The 19142-nt window shown below is 40.2% G+C and overlaps 1 protein-coding gene across 19 annotated transcripts in view; it reads left to right on the top strand.

Moving 5' to 3' along the window:
• Positions 1-19142, top strand: part of CELF2 (CUGBP Elav-like family member 2) — a 500204-nt gene that overhangs the window by 106618 nt on the left and 374444 nt on the right. For all 19 annotated transcript variants that reach the window (XM_070501030.1, XM_070501053.1, XM_070501051.1 and 16 more), the window contains one exon: positions 12030-12065. In XM_070501030.1, coding sequence (XP_070357131.1) covers positions 12030-12065 — 36 coding nt within the window. The remainder of the gene's footprint in view (positions 1-12029; positions 12066-19142) is intronic.

The raw sequence follows: 19142 nt of genomic DNA, 5'->3' as shown, positions 1-19142 counted from the left end.
TGATGCTGAGTGGGGATCTTCCCTAGCACCCCTAGTGGACGGGAGGACCACTGTGCAGCCATTGGGCAGCGAACCTGGGCTCACTGTCGCCCTTCTCTGGGCAGGCAGATCCCCAGGCCTGTGCACATCCCAAAGCCATGAGCAACCTGCTGGCAGTGTGGCTGGACCTAGCCCAGCCTCGAGTGTGGTTAGGTATCCCATCCACAGCCTGGTAGGTGGGCAGCACACGTGGAAGGCAGGTCGCGTGCACAGAGCGTGATGTGCACCCACTGTCCCATCACAAACCAGTGCCTGCAGCCCTCCCCTGGCAGCTGGGGCAGAGGGTGGGTGCCCAGTTCCTGCCACCCTTCAGGAGATGCCACAATCACTCATGCACCCTGGTGCCTTCTCTCCCTGGAGAACTGGAGGCCCTGCTGCTGCCCTGGAAATGGCAGGTCACCCTCTGAGCTCTTGAGTTGACTGAGTGACCTTAGAAAAAGCAAACTTTGTGTGTAAGACTGAAATTTTCTATGTCCATCACTCCCCTTTCTGCAGCGGCTACCATCTATCCACCTGCTGTCTTTCCTTCTAGGCCTGTATCTATACATTTCCATACTCAAATGGACCCGTGAAACATCTTGTTCTGTGTTCGTTTATAGCATCAACAGCATAAAACCCGACATATTATTCTACGCCATATTCTTTTTATCATGCAACATGCCTTGGAATTCCACCCATTTTTGAACACAGAAGCCTACCTCGTTCTTTCTAACTGCTCATGGATGTTCCACAGTGTGGGTGTAGCACAGTTTATTTCACCACTACCTTATTCCTGGCATTCAGATTGTTCAGTGACAGACAGTGCTACGATGAATGGCCATGTCAGCTCCTTCTTGGGTATTTGGGTGAGGGTGTGTACCCAGAAGTAGCTCAAACTAACCCCTAACCCTAGACCTGACCCTGAGATATATCACTGGACCCCCATATCTGCCCTCAACACCTCTGCTACATACAGACCTTTTTCAAAGAAAGTATCTATGTCTGAGAACCTGTGAGTTGAAAGCTTATAGAGCTATAAGGAAACTTCAGTTGGGGAGTGAAACTTTTTTCTCAGATCCCTGTTTCTCTCATTTCAGCCATTAGATTGCTACAGATAGAGGTCCACCCAGATTATCAGCCTACTTTTGGTGACTTTTTTTTTTTTTTTTTAAAGATTTTATTATTTCCTTTTTCTCCCCTAAGCCCCCCGGTACATAGTTGTATATTCTTCATTGTGGGTTCTTCTAGTTGTGGCATGTGGGACGCTGCCTCAGCGTGGTCTGATGAGCAGTGCCATGTCCGCGCCCAGGATTCGAACCAACGAAACACTGGGCTGCCTGCAGCGCAGCGCGCGAACTTAACCACTCGGCCACCGGGCCAGCCCCTACTTTTGGTGACTTTTGACAACGATTAGCCATGTTTTGTTTTGTTTTCTTGTTTTAACCATTTATTTTAGAGTTGGCCGGGTCTGGATTCAAATTTACTTGACTTCCCTAAGCCTCAGTTTCCTTATCTGAAAAAATGGACATAATAATAACTAACAGTCGTGGAGAATAAAAGAGAATTCATGTAAAGTGCTAAGCAAGGTGAAACATAGTAAATATATAATAATTGATGGCTGTTATGGACTAAGTGATTGACTTTACAATATAAACTGTATCTGAGTGTGTTTTGATATTTTGAATATTGAGATTATTTTTAATGAATAATGTCTCAATGTATTAGTATCTTTGACACTAATGATCTGTCCTGTGGATGGGGTTGCTATTTATCCACGCTACACAAAACGTCACATGCCCATGTTAATTGCCTTTAAAGTTTGGTCTAAATTCGGTAAACGATTAGATAATCTCAAGGTTGTAAAAGCCTTAAAAGATTATCTATTCCAACCCCCCTCCCCCGCCCCGCCACTCCCCCCCCCCACCACACCGTTTCCTCAGGCATGCAGACTTTGCTAACAGTTTATTTCCCAGGACAGCTAATTCAACCAGATAAGTGGTGAAAATATCCTTAATTTCCAGAGTTGTATTACCTAATTTTCTTCTATCTTCAAAGTCATTCAGGTGATTAATTTTCAATTATTCCCAACATAAATGGGAAAGACCTTAAAAAAGCCCTCTTCATCGATTCAACGTATTCAGTTTATGGAGCACTTTACGAGAGCCACACTCTGTCCTGCGGGCTGGAGAGAAAGATGGACAAGAGATCGTCCTGCCCTCATGGGCTTCACAGTCGAGCGGGGGAGACAGCGACAAACGGAGTTGAGTTAGAGGCTAGATTTATGAGAAGGTAGTGTTTCACTGATCCTAATTAAGCACTGATTCTATTAGGCTGATATTGACCCTGTGCTCCAGAGAATCTGTCACAATCCAGGGACTTCTTACTTTTAGCATTGCATAAACATGCAGTAAATAAACAAAGAGGACAGTGTTCTGTAATGTAGAATTAAAGAATACACCTTTCTATCACAAGCAATTTTTTTCCCAAAAAAATCTTGAGCAAGAAAACATACTCTATAAATATAGCATTTCTTTTTTTATTAAAAGACACACAGGCATACATGTCCACATGCACACACACACACATACACAACTAAACGGGAAAACTTTTTTACAGCTTTCTGCAGGCCCTAGAGATTTAAATACTGAAACCTTCCATTTGTACCAATAATTCCTATACAGCTATATGGGGTGAAAAGGTTAATGATGAAATTTTTTTTTAAGTATGTTCCATTGACTATAAATGGCAGATCTGACAGTTAAAATGAAAATTGTTCCAGAAGAAACTTTAGTCAAACTAATTATTTGAGACGTTATAAGGATGTATAATTATATTCTTCACCTTTTAAAAAAAAGTTTTATTACAAATGTGCTTTTAAAGAACAAGTAGAGAAATAAAAGCTGTAATTGTTCTTAATTATAGCTAACTATAATTGCACTCAATTGCAATATGCTGAATATCACCAATGGCTAAAGAAATCCTGGCATACAGACAGTGCACCCACATTCATGAGATGAGGTACAGTTTTATGAATATTCTGTTATCTGTAATTTAGCTCTTTTACTGTTGATTCCATTTCTGTGGCTTTATTTTATTTATTTATTTTTTTTTTAGTGATTGTAGAGATATAATTGTCATCTGTGAATGTACTGAAGGTTCATTCAAAATTCCCATTGCCACAAAAGACACATATTGGCGATTGTTAAATGAGAGATTTGGACCTGACCCACCGTAGTTGAATACACAGATTTGAATTTTCAGAGGTAGCAATGAATACCACACTTAATTTACCCAGCAGAGTCCAAGAAGTCCATGGAAAATGTGAAGGATCTAAAATAGCATTAACTACCCCTCTGTGGATAGCTCTCAGAGTCATGTTATTTCAAATGGGCACAGTTAAGGAGGGCAAAAGGATCCCATGAATGGGAGGATTTTCATCTCATTCGTCCTTTTGTGCTGAGAACACAGATGGAGTTCTGTCTTTCTGCCCATCCCTCTGATGGGCAGGGCCGCCTTTATAGTCAGAAGGGCTGGGCAGGAGTCCACGACTTGACTGTTTTATCGCCAACTCTCAAACCTCTTGGAGCCCCACTTGACTCGTCTGCAAAATGAGGAGTAATAGCGCCATCCTAGTCCTCATCCAGGACTGTGTAAGGATAGATGTTGTAGAAAATGAAAACACTACTGGAGAAAAGAAGTGGATTCTTAGCTTCAGGAGAAGGGAACATTTTATTATGTGTTTATGGTCACTGTTGTGAAAAGGAAAAAATAAAAAACAAACCAAAAAGCAAAATTCCCCCAGATCACATCTGAACAGCCTTTATTACTTTCCAGTTTCCATGACTGGCTGCTCTGAGCTTTCAACCCTACAGCCAAAGTCAGCGTTGACAGAATTTCTGGTACATTTTTTTCATTAAAAAAAGAGGGGCTCAATAATTTGGCGTGAGCCCCATTCCCCACTGCAAGTTGGAGGCCAGGTCCCCATAGAGGGAAGCCCTTTGAGGGGCTGTCCTTTTGGCAGAGGTCACGGCTACTCTGCCCCTAAATAGAAGCATAAATGTCCCTTACTTCCGGATATCTGGTGGAAACCAACAAGGCCAAGGGTCCTAAGTTCCAGCTTGTGTTCTTGAAAGCCCTAAAGCACGCAGCACCTGGCAGGGCCTGCAGGTCGTGCTGTGAAGGGGGAGGAAGTCATCAGACTCTTAGCCAATCTGAAACAGACCAGGAGTTCAGGAGCTGGTGTAACCCATCTCTCCATTTTTTTTCATTGTCACTTCATCCCGTATAGAGTTTCACTGCAGCTGTCAGAAGCCGCCATCTTTTTCTCCCTCTTCTCTCCTGCCCCCAATCCTCTGTATCTTCAGCCCTCTGATGCCCTCCTCAAGGCCAGAGGCCATCCTGGAAAAGCACACGATGTCCTGCAAGTTCTCACTGGGAAAAGGCAGCATCTGTAAGACAAAATATCCTTCCTCTTGTTCAAGTCTGTTTCATCAGTCATGACTTTGGTGTTATGTTAATGAAGTCTCTCTGGATTTGTTTTCCTAAAAACCTCCACAGAAGGGGATCATCATGGGATGGTGCTCATTCAATCTCATCTTGCAACTTACAAGTAGGCATTCCTCTGTGTGAATGTTTGTTGCCATGGCTTCCCCACTCAATGGTCCACCTTGTGGGGGAGGGGTCCATATTTGTTTATTGCCTGCTCAACCCCCAGCACATAGAAATTGGCACGTAGTAGGAGCTGAAGAACTATTTGTTGAACAAATTAATAAATAAATGCTAATAATAAATGCTAATGAACTCAATACCAATACTTGTTGGTTGATGGATTAGGCCATTAGTCAAACATTACAATGCAGGCTGGTGTTTGCAAATCCCTCTTTGATCTAGAAATGATCAGGAGTGAGATGATTTTCTCTCATTAAGAGGACTTATTGGTGATATTATGTCCCTGGGAGCTAATAGAGAAAAATTAGGCATTATTGCAAAATGGGCTTCCTTTTAAACTGATTTATCAAAGAAAAAATTTTGTTTTCGATTAATAATTTTTTGGTATATTTTTCCTTAAGAAGCCCCATTGTGAACTGCAGTAAAGCTTAGAGCACAATAACCCAGCAATATTAAATGTGGAGATCTTCTAGTGTCTGAAACCCCCTCCCCCTTGCAAAAGCATAGTATTTGAAGGAAATACACTTTTTTTGAGAGAGAGATGTCATTTTGTTAACAGAGCTTTGAAAAAAGACACATAGACACAGCCTTACATACGACTTGTCTGTTTTTTTGTTTTTGCCTTTCTTTCTGTCTCTGAGAGTACAAGTTGGTAAATGAAAGGTAATGTGCCATTTCTAGGCTCTGCGACTGTCCTCCAGGGCTGGTTGCATTTGCTGTTGCTAAAGGCTGAATAAGTGAGTTTTAATGAGCAGGAATTGTTACTAATGGCTGACTCGGGTCATCACTGGATCACATAATTTAACTGTGGTGGATTCACAGAGCATGAAGAGTAGGATGTTTAATAGGGAAACCCAAGTGTGTTGGAGACCTCCTCCTCCTAATGCCACCAGCAGTCTCGAGGACGTGCCCCCTCTTCCCAGGTGCATTCTTGAGCTAAGTGTCAAGATGACATTTTTGAAAGAAAAGAAAACAAGTCCTTCACGTCATCTTGAAAAGACAGAGAGACAGAAGCGCTATTTAAACAGTGGCCCCCTCACAGACGACGGTCAGGGCCAGATGGACAGTTTTTCAGAGTCAATTAAGAGAAACCCGCAGCAATTTTATTTTCAAGACACTGGAGCACAAGAACAGAAACAAAGGCACAAATCTGTAGCTGTATTTTCTAAAGAATACCAAAACAATCTGAAGAAATCTTGAATCGAAAAAAAACCTTAGCAAGGATTCTGGCTAGGACTTGCCTATTGAGATGGAGGCGGGATAGGCCAGTAATTACGCTAAATTGATCTTAATGCAGCACGTCTTCTGACCACCCAGATTGTGTGTGTGCCTGCTGCCAGATACAGGTTGCTAATTCCAAATGCGCCCCAGTACATCCCTGCTTCCTGATGGATTTGGTACATGGAAGTTCCGGCTCTCCACAGTGGCAACCCTCAGCCCGAGCTGAACACCAAGAGTGGTTGGAAGAAAAACTCCACCTTGTAGCCTTAATTTTATAACTGAGAGGTATGGAAGGGTTAATCCCTGTGAATGCAGGCTAGGCAGAAGGAGCTTGGAGTGGTACCTCTTGTGAAGTCGGTCTGTAGGCAGGACCACTTCTGCGAATGTTGCCGGCTGATGTTTCATCGGCTTCCACGTCGGAGTGGCTTTGAGAGGCTGGCCAGCCTCTGGAGTGACGTGAAGGAGCTCTTGTCGAAACCTGCAGTTTTCTAAGTGACAGGGTGAGTTTATCTCAGGGTCTCATCTCCCTTTTAGTTTGTCAGCATTTTGAACGTACAGATCCAGACCGCCTATCATTTTTTTTAAACCACAGCAACATCTACAATTGTCTGCTTCACGCAGTGGATACTCGGTGAATATTCGCTGAAAAGAAGGAAAAGCAATAGTGCAAAGGAAAGAAATGGGCATAAGAAGTTAAGGTGGGGGTAGACGTGGACGTGTTTCCTGCATTCCCATATTCACACAGTCTCCTTATCACGCAGCCCTTCCTGACCACCAGGTGGGAAATAATACCCCCAACCCTGCCTTTAGGTTCTAGCCCCTGCCTTGCTTCATTGCTCTCCATAACGTATGCTACGTAAGATAGTAATAAATCTCCATTTGTTCATTTGTTTTTTGTCTATCTCCTGCTTCTAGATTAGAAAGTTCCTAGGGGTGAGGCCATTTTTTGTTGTTGTTGACTGCTATAGAACAGAATCCAGAACCAATGAATGAATGTAGAAGATACATATCATGTCTGTAGCTTATATATCCTGACTAGCAGCAGTGTAGCACAGTGATCAAAGGCATAGGCTCTGGGGACAGACCGCCTGGGTTCAGATCATGGCTCTGTCCCTCACTAGCTGAGTGGCTTTGGGAAGCTACTCAGCATTTTTGTGTCCCATTTTCCTCATCATCTTGTAGTTGGATCATGGTGACGACTTCATGAGGATTTTTATGAGGATTAAGTGTGTGGACACATGTCAATGGCTTAGAGTAGTGGCTGGTATTAAATAAGAGCCTCAAAAATGTGAGCGTGTGTGTGTGTGTGTGTGTGTCTATGTGTGTAGATTTCACCACGTGGGAATAATTGCTAGTGTTTATATACAGGCACACGTGTACGCGTACACACACACACTGATATTTTAATCATGTGAGTGAAAATTTAGGAGGGCTAAAAGTGGAAGAGAAGAAATAAATAAGGGCCAAAATAAAACATAAGGACAAATAAATGATCTGAGAGAAAGTCAGAGCAAGGGGAAGGGACAGTGTCTTTCTTTATCACAGAAGAAACTTTCATTTCAGAAGTGTTTGGATTCCCCAGAGCTAAGGTTCACCTTATAAGAAATAGTTAACTGTGGACGTTGAGTGTATTATGCTAAGTGAAATAAATAAGTCAGATGGAGAAAGACAATTACCATATCACTTCACTTCACATCACAAGATTAACAAACATGGTGGAGATTAACAGATTAACAGATACTGTGGAGACCAGATTGGTGGTTACCAGAGAGGAAGGGGGTGAGGGGAGGGGTAAAGGGGCACATGTGTATGGTGACAGACGGCAACCAGACTTTTGGTGGTGAACATGATGCAGTCTATATAGAAGTTGAAATATAACGATATACACCTGAAATTTATATAGTGTTATAAAACAATGTGACCTCATTAAATAAAGAAAAAGTTAACTTTCTAAATTAATATACGGATTTGTAATGATGCCTTTAAGCTAATCTTCTTGGCTACGTATTATTTGGAAATAGATTCAACTTTAAAGACTCACAATTTGCCCCAAACCCAAGTGACCAACAAAACAGAAAAGAAATCTGCTTCATTGTTGAGACTTTCCCTCTTAATTAAAATAAAGAAAATCTCGCTTCTATTACAACCAGAACATTAAAATGAAATTGTTTGCAGGACAGGCAGTGAAAATAAAATATATTTTAAAGAAGTCTTTGTACTTTTGGGAGAATCAAAGTTACCACTGGAGAGAAACATTCCTGGTCTTAAAAATATTTGTCATGCTGACACACAATTAGCACCGGGGCTCATGTCCTCTGTTTTATAGTTGTTGGCTAATTTTGGAAACTGGCAAGCTGCACAGAAATAGATGGTGTGCTCTTGCTTCAACACTTCCTAAAAAAAGAACTGTTTGCATGGTTCGGGAATGGGAAGGGATAGGAGATGACGAGGAAGTGTGCTATTTCAGACAGCTGATAAAAGCTGGCACCACTCTGTGCACTGATGAATGTTCTACACGTTTAAAATTAAAGTTGTTTTTTAAAGATTGCTAAATAATCTACAAAAACTGTATATAATACACACGGGACATTTGTCTGCTTTTGCAAGGTACTTTTCTGGTTTTTTCCTTTGATAAAATAATTTTATAGCACAACTTCAAATTTGCAGAGGGCTGTCTTGTTTGTTTGCATTGTTGATTGATCCAGCAATTCTCGATCAAAGGGCAGCGTTATTATTACATTCTGGGACGCAGAGACCCCAAGCACAAGGCAGAAGGAATAGCAATAGGTTCACAGCAAAATCGAGGAAAAGGTACAGAGATTTCCCATATGTCCTCTGCCCCCACACATGTACAGCCTCCCCATTATCAACATCCCCCACAAGAGTGGTGCCTTTGTTATAATCAGTGAACCTACACTGACACAGCGTTATCACCAAAGTCCTCAGCTGACATTAGGGTTCGCTCTTGGCATTGTACATCCTATGGGTTTGGACAAATGTGTAATGACCTGTATCCCTTATTGTGGTACCACACAGAGTAGTTTCACAGCCCTAAAAATTTTCAATGTGTCACCCTCTTTAAGTTCTTTTAATTGAGTTATGAAGCATTATTTAGATGAAGCATAGCATAGTATGCTAAATTTATTTTCCTCAAGGATTTCTTGGCAAAAGGTGTAAATTCACGTAAACTTGAATAATTCAGATCAGTTGTTGGCAGTAGTAAGTGGGTAAAATGAACAGGTCACCAATCAGCTCTGGTGTTTCGCTGATTTCGAAAATGGCGATTGGTTGGTGAGTCGTGGCTGCATTGTTGCCGTCAGATACAGAGATTCTTTATATGTTTTTGTAATCGTGGAGCTACATGCTCCAATGGAATCTTCAGGTTTTTAGTTAACATCTTGTAATTTAAACTTTGTTCATCCATTCATTCACGTTCGCCAAAAATTACTTTTCCTATAAAGCAATACCTGTAAGTAAATTTTTGAGGACACAGTTGTGTAAAACATAACTTTCTCCTGCTAGTACTTACGATGTGGAGAGCATAAATTGTTCCCAGTATTTGTTTTTTGCTCTAAAGATAAGGCCAACACCTTGAGTGTGTGGGTTTCCCAAACGGAGTTCTATATTGTCTTTCATGCACAAATCACACCCATAATTTACCATTAGGAATTTCTAGTTTATTTTTAAGAGGAACAAGAACTTAAAGATGCTTGTGGAAATCTTGTCTCCCCCCGGCCATATTTATCGTTGTCTTGCCCCCAGACCTAATTCAGCATCAAGTTTCTTTAGCCACTTGTTGTTTTTAATCTTTGCAAAGAATCCAACTTAGTTTTCCTCGAAACAAGAACTTTTCCATACTCCTAGTTCATTGGTTTTATATCATGTTTAATTAAATTTAAAAACTAGAATGAGTGTCACTAACATAAACATTTTGGGGAACAAACACAACATAGACTTGGTAAGCATGCAAACTTAGGCAACAGAAGCTAAAGTGAAACAGGCATTCTTGAGAGGGCTCAGTCACTATGTTTCTCCACGAGAATGGAGAATGTGGATTAATCCAGTAATAAAACAGAGGTCCATTGTAGACATTTGCCTTCTATTTCTCTATGGCAGTGGTTCTCCACTGAGGGCAGTTTTGCCCCCAGGAGACATTTGGCAATGTCTGGAGACATTTTGATTGTCACAAATGGGAACGGGGCACACTACTGGCATCTATTGGGTAGGGGCCAGGGGTGCTGCTAAACGTCCTACAATGCATAGCACCACCCCCCACAACAAAGGATTTTCTGACTCAAGATGTCACTATATTGCCAAGGTTGAGAAATGCTACTCTACTGTGATTTAAATGGATTTATTATAATGTCCGTTTAGTATAGTTTTAAAAGATACCAGGGGGACTGATAATATTAAAATATGTATAACCTGGAAAGCAAAAATAAAGAGTTAAAAGATTAGAAAGAAGAAAAGGATATTATACCTTAACCCCTAGGATGCTGCTGTTACTATGAGCAAGCTCTAAACATAGACCCGTCCCTCAAGGGCAACAAGATCACAAAAGTTCATTAATTCATTCCTTACAAATTGAACAAGTATTTTTGGAGTACTCATATACGTTGGTCGCAAGTGACAAAATGATAAATAATGAAATCAAGTTTAAAAGATATTTCTGTTGTGATGTTATAAAGAAAGACTAAAGGGAGGGAGCCTTCTCAGCTGGGGTACCCACAATTCCAGATTCTGTTTGGAAGGAGAAATTTCTTATGCAAGCACTAAATTCTCAGAAGAGATGAATACATGTGACAATGCCTTCAACGGTGGTTTTGCTGAGGGAATGGAAATATTCTCTCAAAAGCCAATTTCTGGAGCAATAAAAGCTGAAGGTTTCATATTGTGTGGTTATTTGGGAAAGAACATTTCTATAGAAGCTGAACTCATAATCACTGGTATTTTTAAGGCAGCATGGCTCTATGGGAACAAGTACATTCCAACAGTGCTCAGGTACTGTCAGAGACAATAGGTGGGAGGGAGTTCTAGAAGCTGGGAGGGTCAGAGAAACTTCATGGAGGAGGAAGTCCTTTATTTGGGTAAACAAGATGAGTAAAGACAGTGTAAATTTAAAGCTGAGATTCTTAACTGAAGGTTGACAAGTTAGCTCTAAGAGGCTCATGAACCATCTACAATTGTGCACCACATTTTGTGTGTATATGCTTGTGTATATTGTTATTTTTTCTATGTAAGGTGTTCGCATCTTTACTCATATTCTTAAAGGGATTACATGATGTGAAGAAGATTACGCACTGCTATTCCTAAGAATTATACCTTTAATCTTTCCGTGTAAAGTTGAGCCCACCTCAGCTTTTAAAATATCCTAACGTTAAACCTCCATCTCTTCCTCCTCCTCCTTGCTCCCCGTTGCTTCCACGAGCACAGCTCTGATTGAAAGACAAGATATTGCAATTAGGAAAAAGTTAGTTTTGAAACTTTTCTCAAGTCACTCTTATTAATACGCTATAGAGCCTTCAGTGAGTGACTTATCTTTTGTGCCATTTGAATTGTCATAGCATCTGCCTTCACCAATCCCAACTGGTAGGACATTATAACAAAGAAATGAAAAACAATATGCTACTGAAAGAATTGGATTTTGCGTTAAACGTGTTCCTTCATGAACTTCCGGTGACAGAGATCATCAACACGAAGACACATCCTCAAAGGAGTTTGTTCCTAGGTGATTCTCGGAAAGAGCACACAGGTGCTTTGTTTAACTGGAAAATAACTAAAAGGTGGATTGGGATTTTTTTCCCCCTCCCATTTTCCTTCTGTATGTTGTACAGTTTTAAATTTTAATGTTTTAAACACAGTTAAGTTCTACCACCAGAAAGCAGAGGTAGAGATTTTGCATGTATGTAAAACTTCCTTTGACAGTAACCATTGAAATGTTTATGGCAATTAATCAGAAATGTGACTAGTCAATTTGAAATTTCTAAACAGCTGCATAGAAAGTATCTTCTGCACACATAGATACCGTCATGACTTGGTGCATTATATTATGGTTTTATTAAACATATTTTTATAATTTGCCAAAGTAAGCTATTCATACTTATCTTCTTTTTCTCCTCCAGAGAGACAACCACAGAGTTAGCTGGAAGTCTACCAAGGTGAGCAGGCGAACCTTCCTTATTCTGTGCATGATTTCTGATTCACCCCGAAAGAAGTGCTGTGTCCTCTTGGAAAGGATTGTCAGATTTTAAGGCCTCGTATTTCACTCTGTCAATTCCAGAATCTGTGTATGAGCCACATAGGCGTGAGGTAACCAAGAAGTAACGAGGGTGATGTCCATAGATGACTTAGGGAAACCATTCTCATTCTTCTGAAGTTATATGTCTTCGGAGATGTATATATGAGCTACAGTCTTCACAGAAACCATAAACATGCTGCTTCCTTTATTATATTCACGGGAATTGGCAATCTAAAACCACATTAAATTGTTTGTTTCTTTAGGATATCCATGACGGTTATTGTGTTCAAGGATTTGTAGATTTATGAGAGAATCCCCAGCTTTCTCTAAAGAACTTACATCATGGTTTTGATGACACTATAAATACATTTGTAATTCTTATCACCATTTAAATAAATGCTTAATATTAATATTCCACCAGGAAAAGAAATCAAAACATAAATTGGTCAATGTATTTTACGTATTTTTGATATTTTATGTCATTATATGAAATAAGATATTAACAGGATGCAAATTGTAGATGACAAGCCATCAAAATGATTGCCATTGTTTATTAGAGGAAAGAAAGGGAGTGGCAGTATTTTAAGAGAGATTTTAGTGGGCATTGCATAGAGCATCTAGCATCGGGCCCTAGTCTTTGGAGGTGCTCAATAACAAAAATGAATGAATGAATAGGCTGTGGGGTATTGCTGGCAAACTGTTGGAAATGGAAATCAGGAGACGCTCAAGAACGAGAAAAAGAGAGGGAAGAAAATGTGATAATGAACAGAGGGGGAAAGTACATATCGTTACCATCTGTTACAGAAGATAAGCACATTTGGTTGCTTTTTTTAGGTAAAGAAAATCTTTGCTCATAGGATCATGACTAATATTGCCAAAAAACTGTTTACTGTGATCCAAATATTTAAATTACTATATGTCTTAATTCTTTGGCTAACGTCCCCAAGAAACATTTCAACTGTTTGCTGGTCTACAGGGCTAAAACCGTCCGTGTGTTCTGGTGTGTCCCCAGTGAGTTTGTTTATCATTCTGCCTTCACTCTGAAGAAAGTTCACTGTGAAGACCTAAGCATCCATTATTTTCAGGGAGAGAGAGAGTTGTGTATCTGCCCATGTTTGTGGTGAAGAAGTTAATCCCAAAATAATGGAATGAAGAATGACTCAAACTTTTCTAGAATGGCTAAGAAACGGACCACCCTCATATTGTCAGATGAGACCTACACGGAGCTGTAATCATGCAGATAAAAATCACTCAGTTGTCTGAGAAATCTGGAGCATACCCTGAATTCTATTAAGTAGCATTGTATCGTGAATACCAAGCAGCAGTTGCCACATTCACTGCGAAGGATCTTCTATTGTAGCTGGTTTATGACTCCAGGGAGAGTCCAATCTCTTCTGGAGTTTGGTGGGAGGTATTTTAGTAATGAGCCTACTTATTTTTTTTTTCATGAGTTTCTGTTATTCTAATGTTGCATCACGTTGAAAATAAACATGACAACAATCCCATTCGAACTGCAATTCGCAGTCATTGTAAAGCTTGGCAATTAGGTTGTGAGAAATAATATGTCAGTTCTTTCTCATTTATGCTTCTCATAGAGCCTCAGGTATATTTTTGACTTTCTTCAGGGCAGTTTGGGGCATATCCATTGACAATTATTTCCCTTCCGCACATTAGCATGAAATAATATAATTATTTCATGATGAATACTTCTCTTGGCAGCCAGACTATTTCTTTTGCTAACGTTTGTTTGTTTGTTCAATCTTGTAGAATTCCATCCGTTGTTCAGCTTCCAGCCTTTCTTCAGATTTCTTCAGCCTGTCACTGGGAAAGTACAAATGAGCCCTGGAAAACCTTGGTGCTATTTAGAACAAGGCACCTGTAGTTATTTTGTTTGTTTGTCAGCTAATGATTAGCGGAACATGATGCTTTGGGTTTTTTATCCTTTTAGTCGTAAAAGCATGCTTATGCTATGACATCTAGGAAAAATGGAATATTCTGGCAACTGCTAACTAGTGAGATGCGGCTGGGAACAAAGACAGCGGCATTTTATAGCAGTTTTATGATTTGGTTTTCCTTGGCTTTGACTGTCTTGAAATTTTCCAAAAGGCCATTTACAAATATCGCACAAAGGTGGAGTATTTCAGCTTTAATTGCCTTACATGGCATTAATTTAAAGGAGCTCACCACTAGTTGATAATATTCTGTGAAAATGTACAAATCCCATAGCGGTAGATTGTGCCTTGCTAGTTAAAAATGCTTTGAAGTTGAAATGAGGTATATGCACAAGCTGCTGGAACGGGCACCAGGTTTGTTTCTCATTGCTAATGATAACCTAAATGTGTTTTGAATTCTTGCCATTGCTGAAATTAAATCCTAATAATAATAGGTCACCAGAAAAAATTAGATTATATGAGGAACATGCACTAAGCATTGTAATTATATTATAAATATTAAAACCAATGATCTTGTTGGGATTAAAACAAATATTTAAGCTTGCTCCACGTACTGTTCATGCTGTCCCGTTTATCTTGAGGCGTCCTGGAAATGGGATGTATGGTTTCATTTCTAGAACCATGAAAATGATCGTTTTCAATCTTATGTATGATTCCTTGCTTTTATTTTGCTGTAGCAAAGGACAACTTAGCAATCGGGACAACTGGTTTTTTTTCCATTACAAGCATGTCTTTCAAGATCTTTTTTAATGATCGAGGGTGTTTAGTTTGGGTAGATGTGTTTTAATTAAATCATGGTAAAACCCCAATTGCTCAAACAGAGTAGAGGCACTAAATTAGTTATGATAAGCTGGGGTTTTAATATAAATGATGCCTATACACAGAGATAACACTTGATTTTGGATAGCAGAGTAAAGGTATAAACAAGTTTTACATTAACAGAGGTTTTACTGTAATCGTGCACTATTAGTGGCTGTTTTTGAAAAAGAGAGCATTTTAATTCCTTGTTAGCATAGTCCACTGTTTCTTGACATAAGCTAAACAATATGGAAAATAAAGCGATTTAGTAGACCTTAACAGAGGTATCTTAAGTACTACTGTAGAGATTCACGAGCTGGTTCTTATAGCATAACACCCAAAAGTCAGGATGCTCTTTGGGGAATGTGAAGTATTGGTATATGAAGGTTAAAATAATTAAGTATATAAATCTGGTGCCATCTTTTGCAAGACTCTAGCATAAACCATGGAAGGCAGGGACCAAAGGTTAAAGTCAATAATCAAAGAGCTGAGCCTTTTTTCTTGTATTTTAACCCAATAACTTAATCTATTTCTATACCTCCTTTGAGGGGGTTAGGGAGCTCAAGTTTCATTCTAAGCAATGGAACCCCCAATTCCTAGAACACCACTGTGCACTGTAGCGTTATTGTTTGCAGACCTCCTACCAAGAACATAGAACTGCCTGGTTTGTGTGACTGTGGGAGATAAAAGTCATTATGTTGCAGTTTCACATATGGAATTTTGGTTTTAAGTTACTGAGCTTCGTTATCCGAAATTTGAAGCAAGTAGATTCCATGTAGTGGAAGGGCAAGACAGAACTTTCTGACTGATCATATTTCTCAGTCATGGGGGTGACTGACCAGGAAGCAGCAAGAAGAAAAGGTGGAGGCAAAGAGAATCCATGTGAGTTCTGCCACTCAACGCACCCCCTGTGGCTCTCGGGGGGGTTTAAGTCTGGTGTTCAGTGCACTGTGGAGGGCTGTGGTAGGTAAGACAACCTCATCTTTCTCATTGTCCTCAATACAAAGTGCTATCTTCTGAAAGACCTTTAGAAATTAGCAGATAAAAATGTTGGTGATACCAAATGCAAAGGCAATAGGAGCAAAAATCAACACATGGGACTCCATCAAACTAAAAAGCTTGTGCACAGCAAAGGAAACCATCAATAAAATGAAAAGGAAACCTGCTGAATGGAAGAAAATACTTGCAAATCATATATCTGATAAAGGGTTCATATCCACAATATATATAAAGAGCTCATACAACTCAATAGCAAAAAAAAAAAAAACCCAATTAAAAAAAATAAGCAGAGGACATGAATCAAGATTTTTCCAGAGAAGACATACAGATGGCCAGGAGGTACATGAGAAGGTACTTGCCATCAGTAATGATCAGGGAAATGCAAATCAAAACCACAATAAGACATCATCTCACATCTGTTAGAATGGCTATCATCAAAAAGATAAGAGATAACAAGTGTTGGCAAAGATGTGGAGAAAAGGGAACTCTTGTGCACTGGTTGTAGAAAGGTAAATTAATGCAGCTATTATGGAAAACACGGAGGTTCTTCAAAAAATTGAAAATAGACCTACCATATGATCCAGGAATCCCACTTCTGGGCATATATACAAAGGAAATGAAAACAAGATATTGAAGAGATATCTGTACTCCCATGTTCATTGTAGTTTTATTCACAATAGTCAAGATATGGAAAGAACCTAAATGTCTGTCAACAGAAGAATGGGTAAAGAAGATGTGATATGCACACATGCACACTTACACACACTGGAATATTATTCAACCATAGAAAAGAAGGAATTCTACCATTTGTGACAACACGGATGGACCTTAGGGGCATTATGCTAAGTGATATAAGCCAGACAAAGAAAGACAAACACTGTATGGTATCACTTACATGTGGAATCTAAAAAAAAAAGGCAAACTCATAGAAACACAATAGAAATGTGGTTGCCAGGGGGTGTGGGTGGGGGAAATAGGAAAAAAAAATGTTGGTACTTCCAGGCCAAACTCTTACTAAGTAATCTAGAATTGATGATCATTTCCTGTCTTCTTTATAATTCCTATGAAAGAACAATTTTCCTGGGATCCAAGCCTGGTCCACATCAGTGTTTACAAAATCCATCATTTATTCATTGATTCAACAAAGGTGTAAGTACTAGTTGTATGCCAAGGATGCTCGTAGGCTCTCTGGTAGAAAACAAATGATCATATCCTCCCCTAAGCAGCTTAGTCTAGTGTGGCAAGTACAGACGAGCACACTGCTAAGTGGAAAGTATTTAATGCCAGAGGAAAGGTAGAAAGACACATAAGTAAACAAAAGGCACTATGGGATTTCATCAGGAAGATGGGCCACTTCTAATGGGAGGAAGCAAAGACAGCATCCGGAATCAACCTTCTGAGCAGGACTTGAGTGGATGGGTCAGGTTTGGGCATGTGGCATGTGTGCCCTCTACACAGAGGGAACATCATCACTGAGGCCCAGGGAAGGTGTACAGGAAATGTGTGCAGGGAACAGGAAGTGGCACCATCTTGTTGATGGAATGCAGAGGCCGGAAGAGGAGCTTAGGGGATGACAGTTTAATGTGAAAGGTTTAGATTCCAGTTTGAGGAGCTGTTATTCCCTTTGATACCGTGCATATGGGGAATGTTCTAAGCTGTTCCTTAAGACGAATAATCTGGGCAAATCGATTGAATGGATTTGGGGAAAGAAAAAAGAGTTGAAGTTCTCCACACAGGACCCCATGGTACTCCCAGAACTTACATTCCCCAGAATCCCCTTTCTCAGATTCACTACTTGGCTAATAATAAAAAACAAGCCCTCTGACCTAAGTAATTAGTTTCCAAACCTTACAGTTCCAATTTTTCTTCTAGCACCCAGCCGTCTTACTGCACACTGACTCTGAGGCCACAGTTGTAGTTGTTAAGATGTATTCTCTCTTCCTCTCTGCCCCCACCCCCAGCTCCTAACTTTTCACAATGTATCCCCCACTCACAGTCTCTGACTGAATTCTTTCCTGCATGAACCTTTCTCTTGCAATATCCTTCCTTACTATTTTCCTCACTTAATCCATTTAAAAGGCACTGTACCTTTATCAGGCTGAAAAATACAGATTGAGTTTGTAGCTATAGTTCAAGAGGTCAGAGAAAGCCCAAGGTTAATTTGGCATTCTGGTACATTCTTTCTCTCCTCTGCCATCCTTAGCATATTGGGTATGGCACACCTTGTGCTCACAATATGACTTCAGCAGTTCCAGCCATCACATGGAGATCTGACCACATCCCATGAAGAAGGCATTTCTTCTTATGTATCTCTGTTTTAGGGAAGAATTTCATGCCCATGCCTAAGCTCTTAGGGAGGGGAAATTGGGTTTCTGGTATGTGCAGCCTTTATAATGGGGGCCATAGTCTGCCATCAAGGAGGAAGGTAGGAGTCAGAGTAGGGGGAAATGGCTTTTACGTACTTAAGGAATGATGTCTGCCAAAGCATTCTTCTTTCATCATTTTCTCCTCAACCTATTCCAGCCAGGCTTCTGACCCTTTCATTCCACTAAACTGGCCCAGTCAAGGTCAATAGCAGCCTTCATCTGGCTAAATCCAATGGCCTTTTATCTGTTCTCTTATTTGGCCTCTCAGCTGCATTAAGTAGGGACTCCTTCCTTCTCCATGAAATGCCTTCTTAGTTTCTGGCATGCCAAACTCTCCTGGATTTCTTCCTTTCTCACTGGCCATCCTTCCTCAGTCTTCCTGTCTGTTCTTCCTCCCCTGCTTGACTCTACATGCTGAAGTCCCATTCCTCTCTTCACGTGTAGAGAGGATGTGGGAAGTGATTGCATCTAGTTCCACAATCTTAAAGATCATCTTATGTGGGTAGTTCCCATCTTGATATCTCCAGCCCCACTTCTTCAAATCTTCAGAGCTCAAATCTGAATTCTCAGCTGTCAATTGAACATCTCCGTTTGGATATATAATCTTAAACTTGATGTGGCAAAAAAGAGAACTCTTGAATCACCCCCACCCGCCTTACCACCATGAACCCAACTGCTCAAATGAGAACCTAGAATCATAGATATTGTCTTTCCATTCATCAGCAAAGTCAATCGGCTCGACCTCCAAAATTTATCTTTAATTTGTCCACTACCTCCATCTCTTATCGTTCGTCATTTATCCACAGTGCCTGGAACATAGCACGTCCCTGATAAATATCATAAGTCTTTGACCATCTGAGCAAACAGATGTTTGCATAAATG

The sequence above is a fragment of the Equus asinus genome, chromosome 29, assembly GCF_041296235.1.
Source record: "Equus asinus isolate D_3611 breed Donkey chromosome 29, EquAss-T2T_v2, whole genome shotgun sequence".
NCBI lineage: Eukaryota > Metazoa > Chordata > Mammalia > Perissodactyla > Equidae > Equus > Equus asinus.
This window is presented reverse-complemented; position numbering and strand designations above follow the sequence as displayed.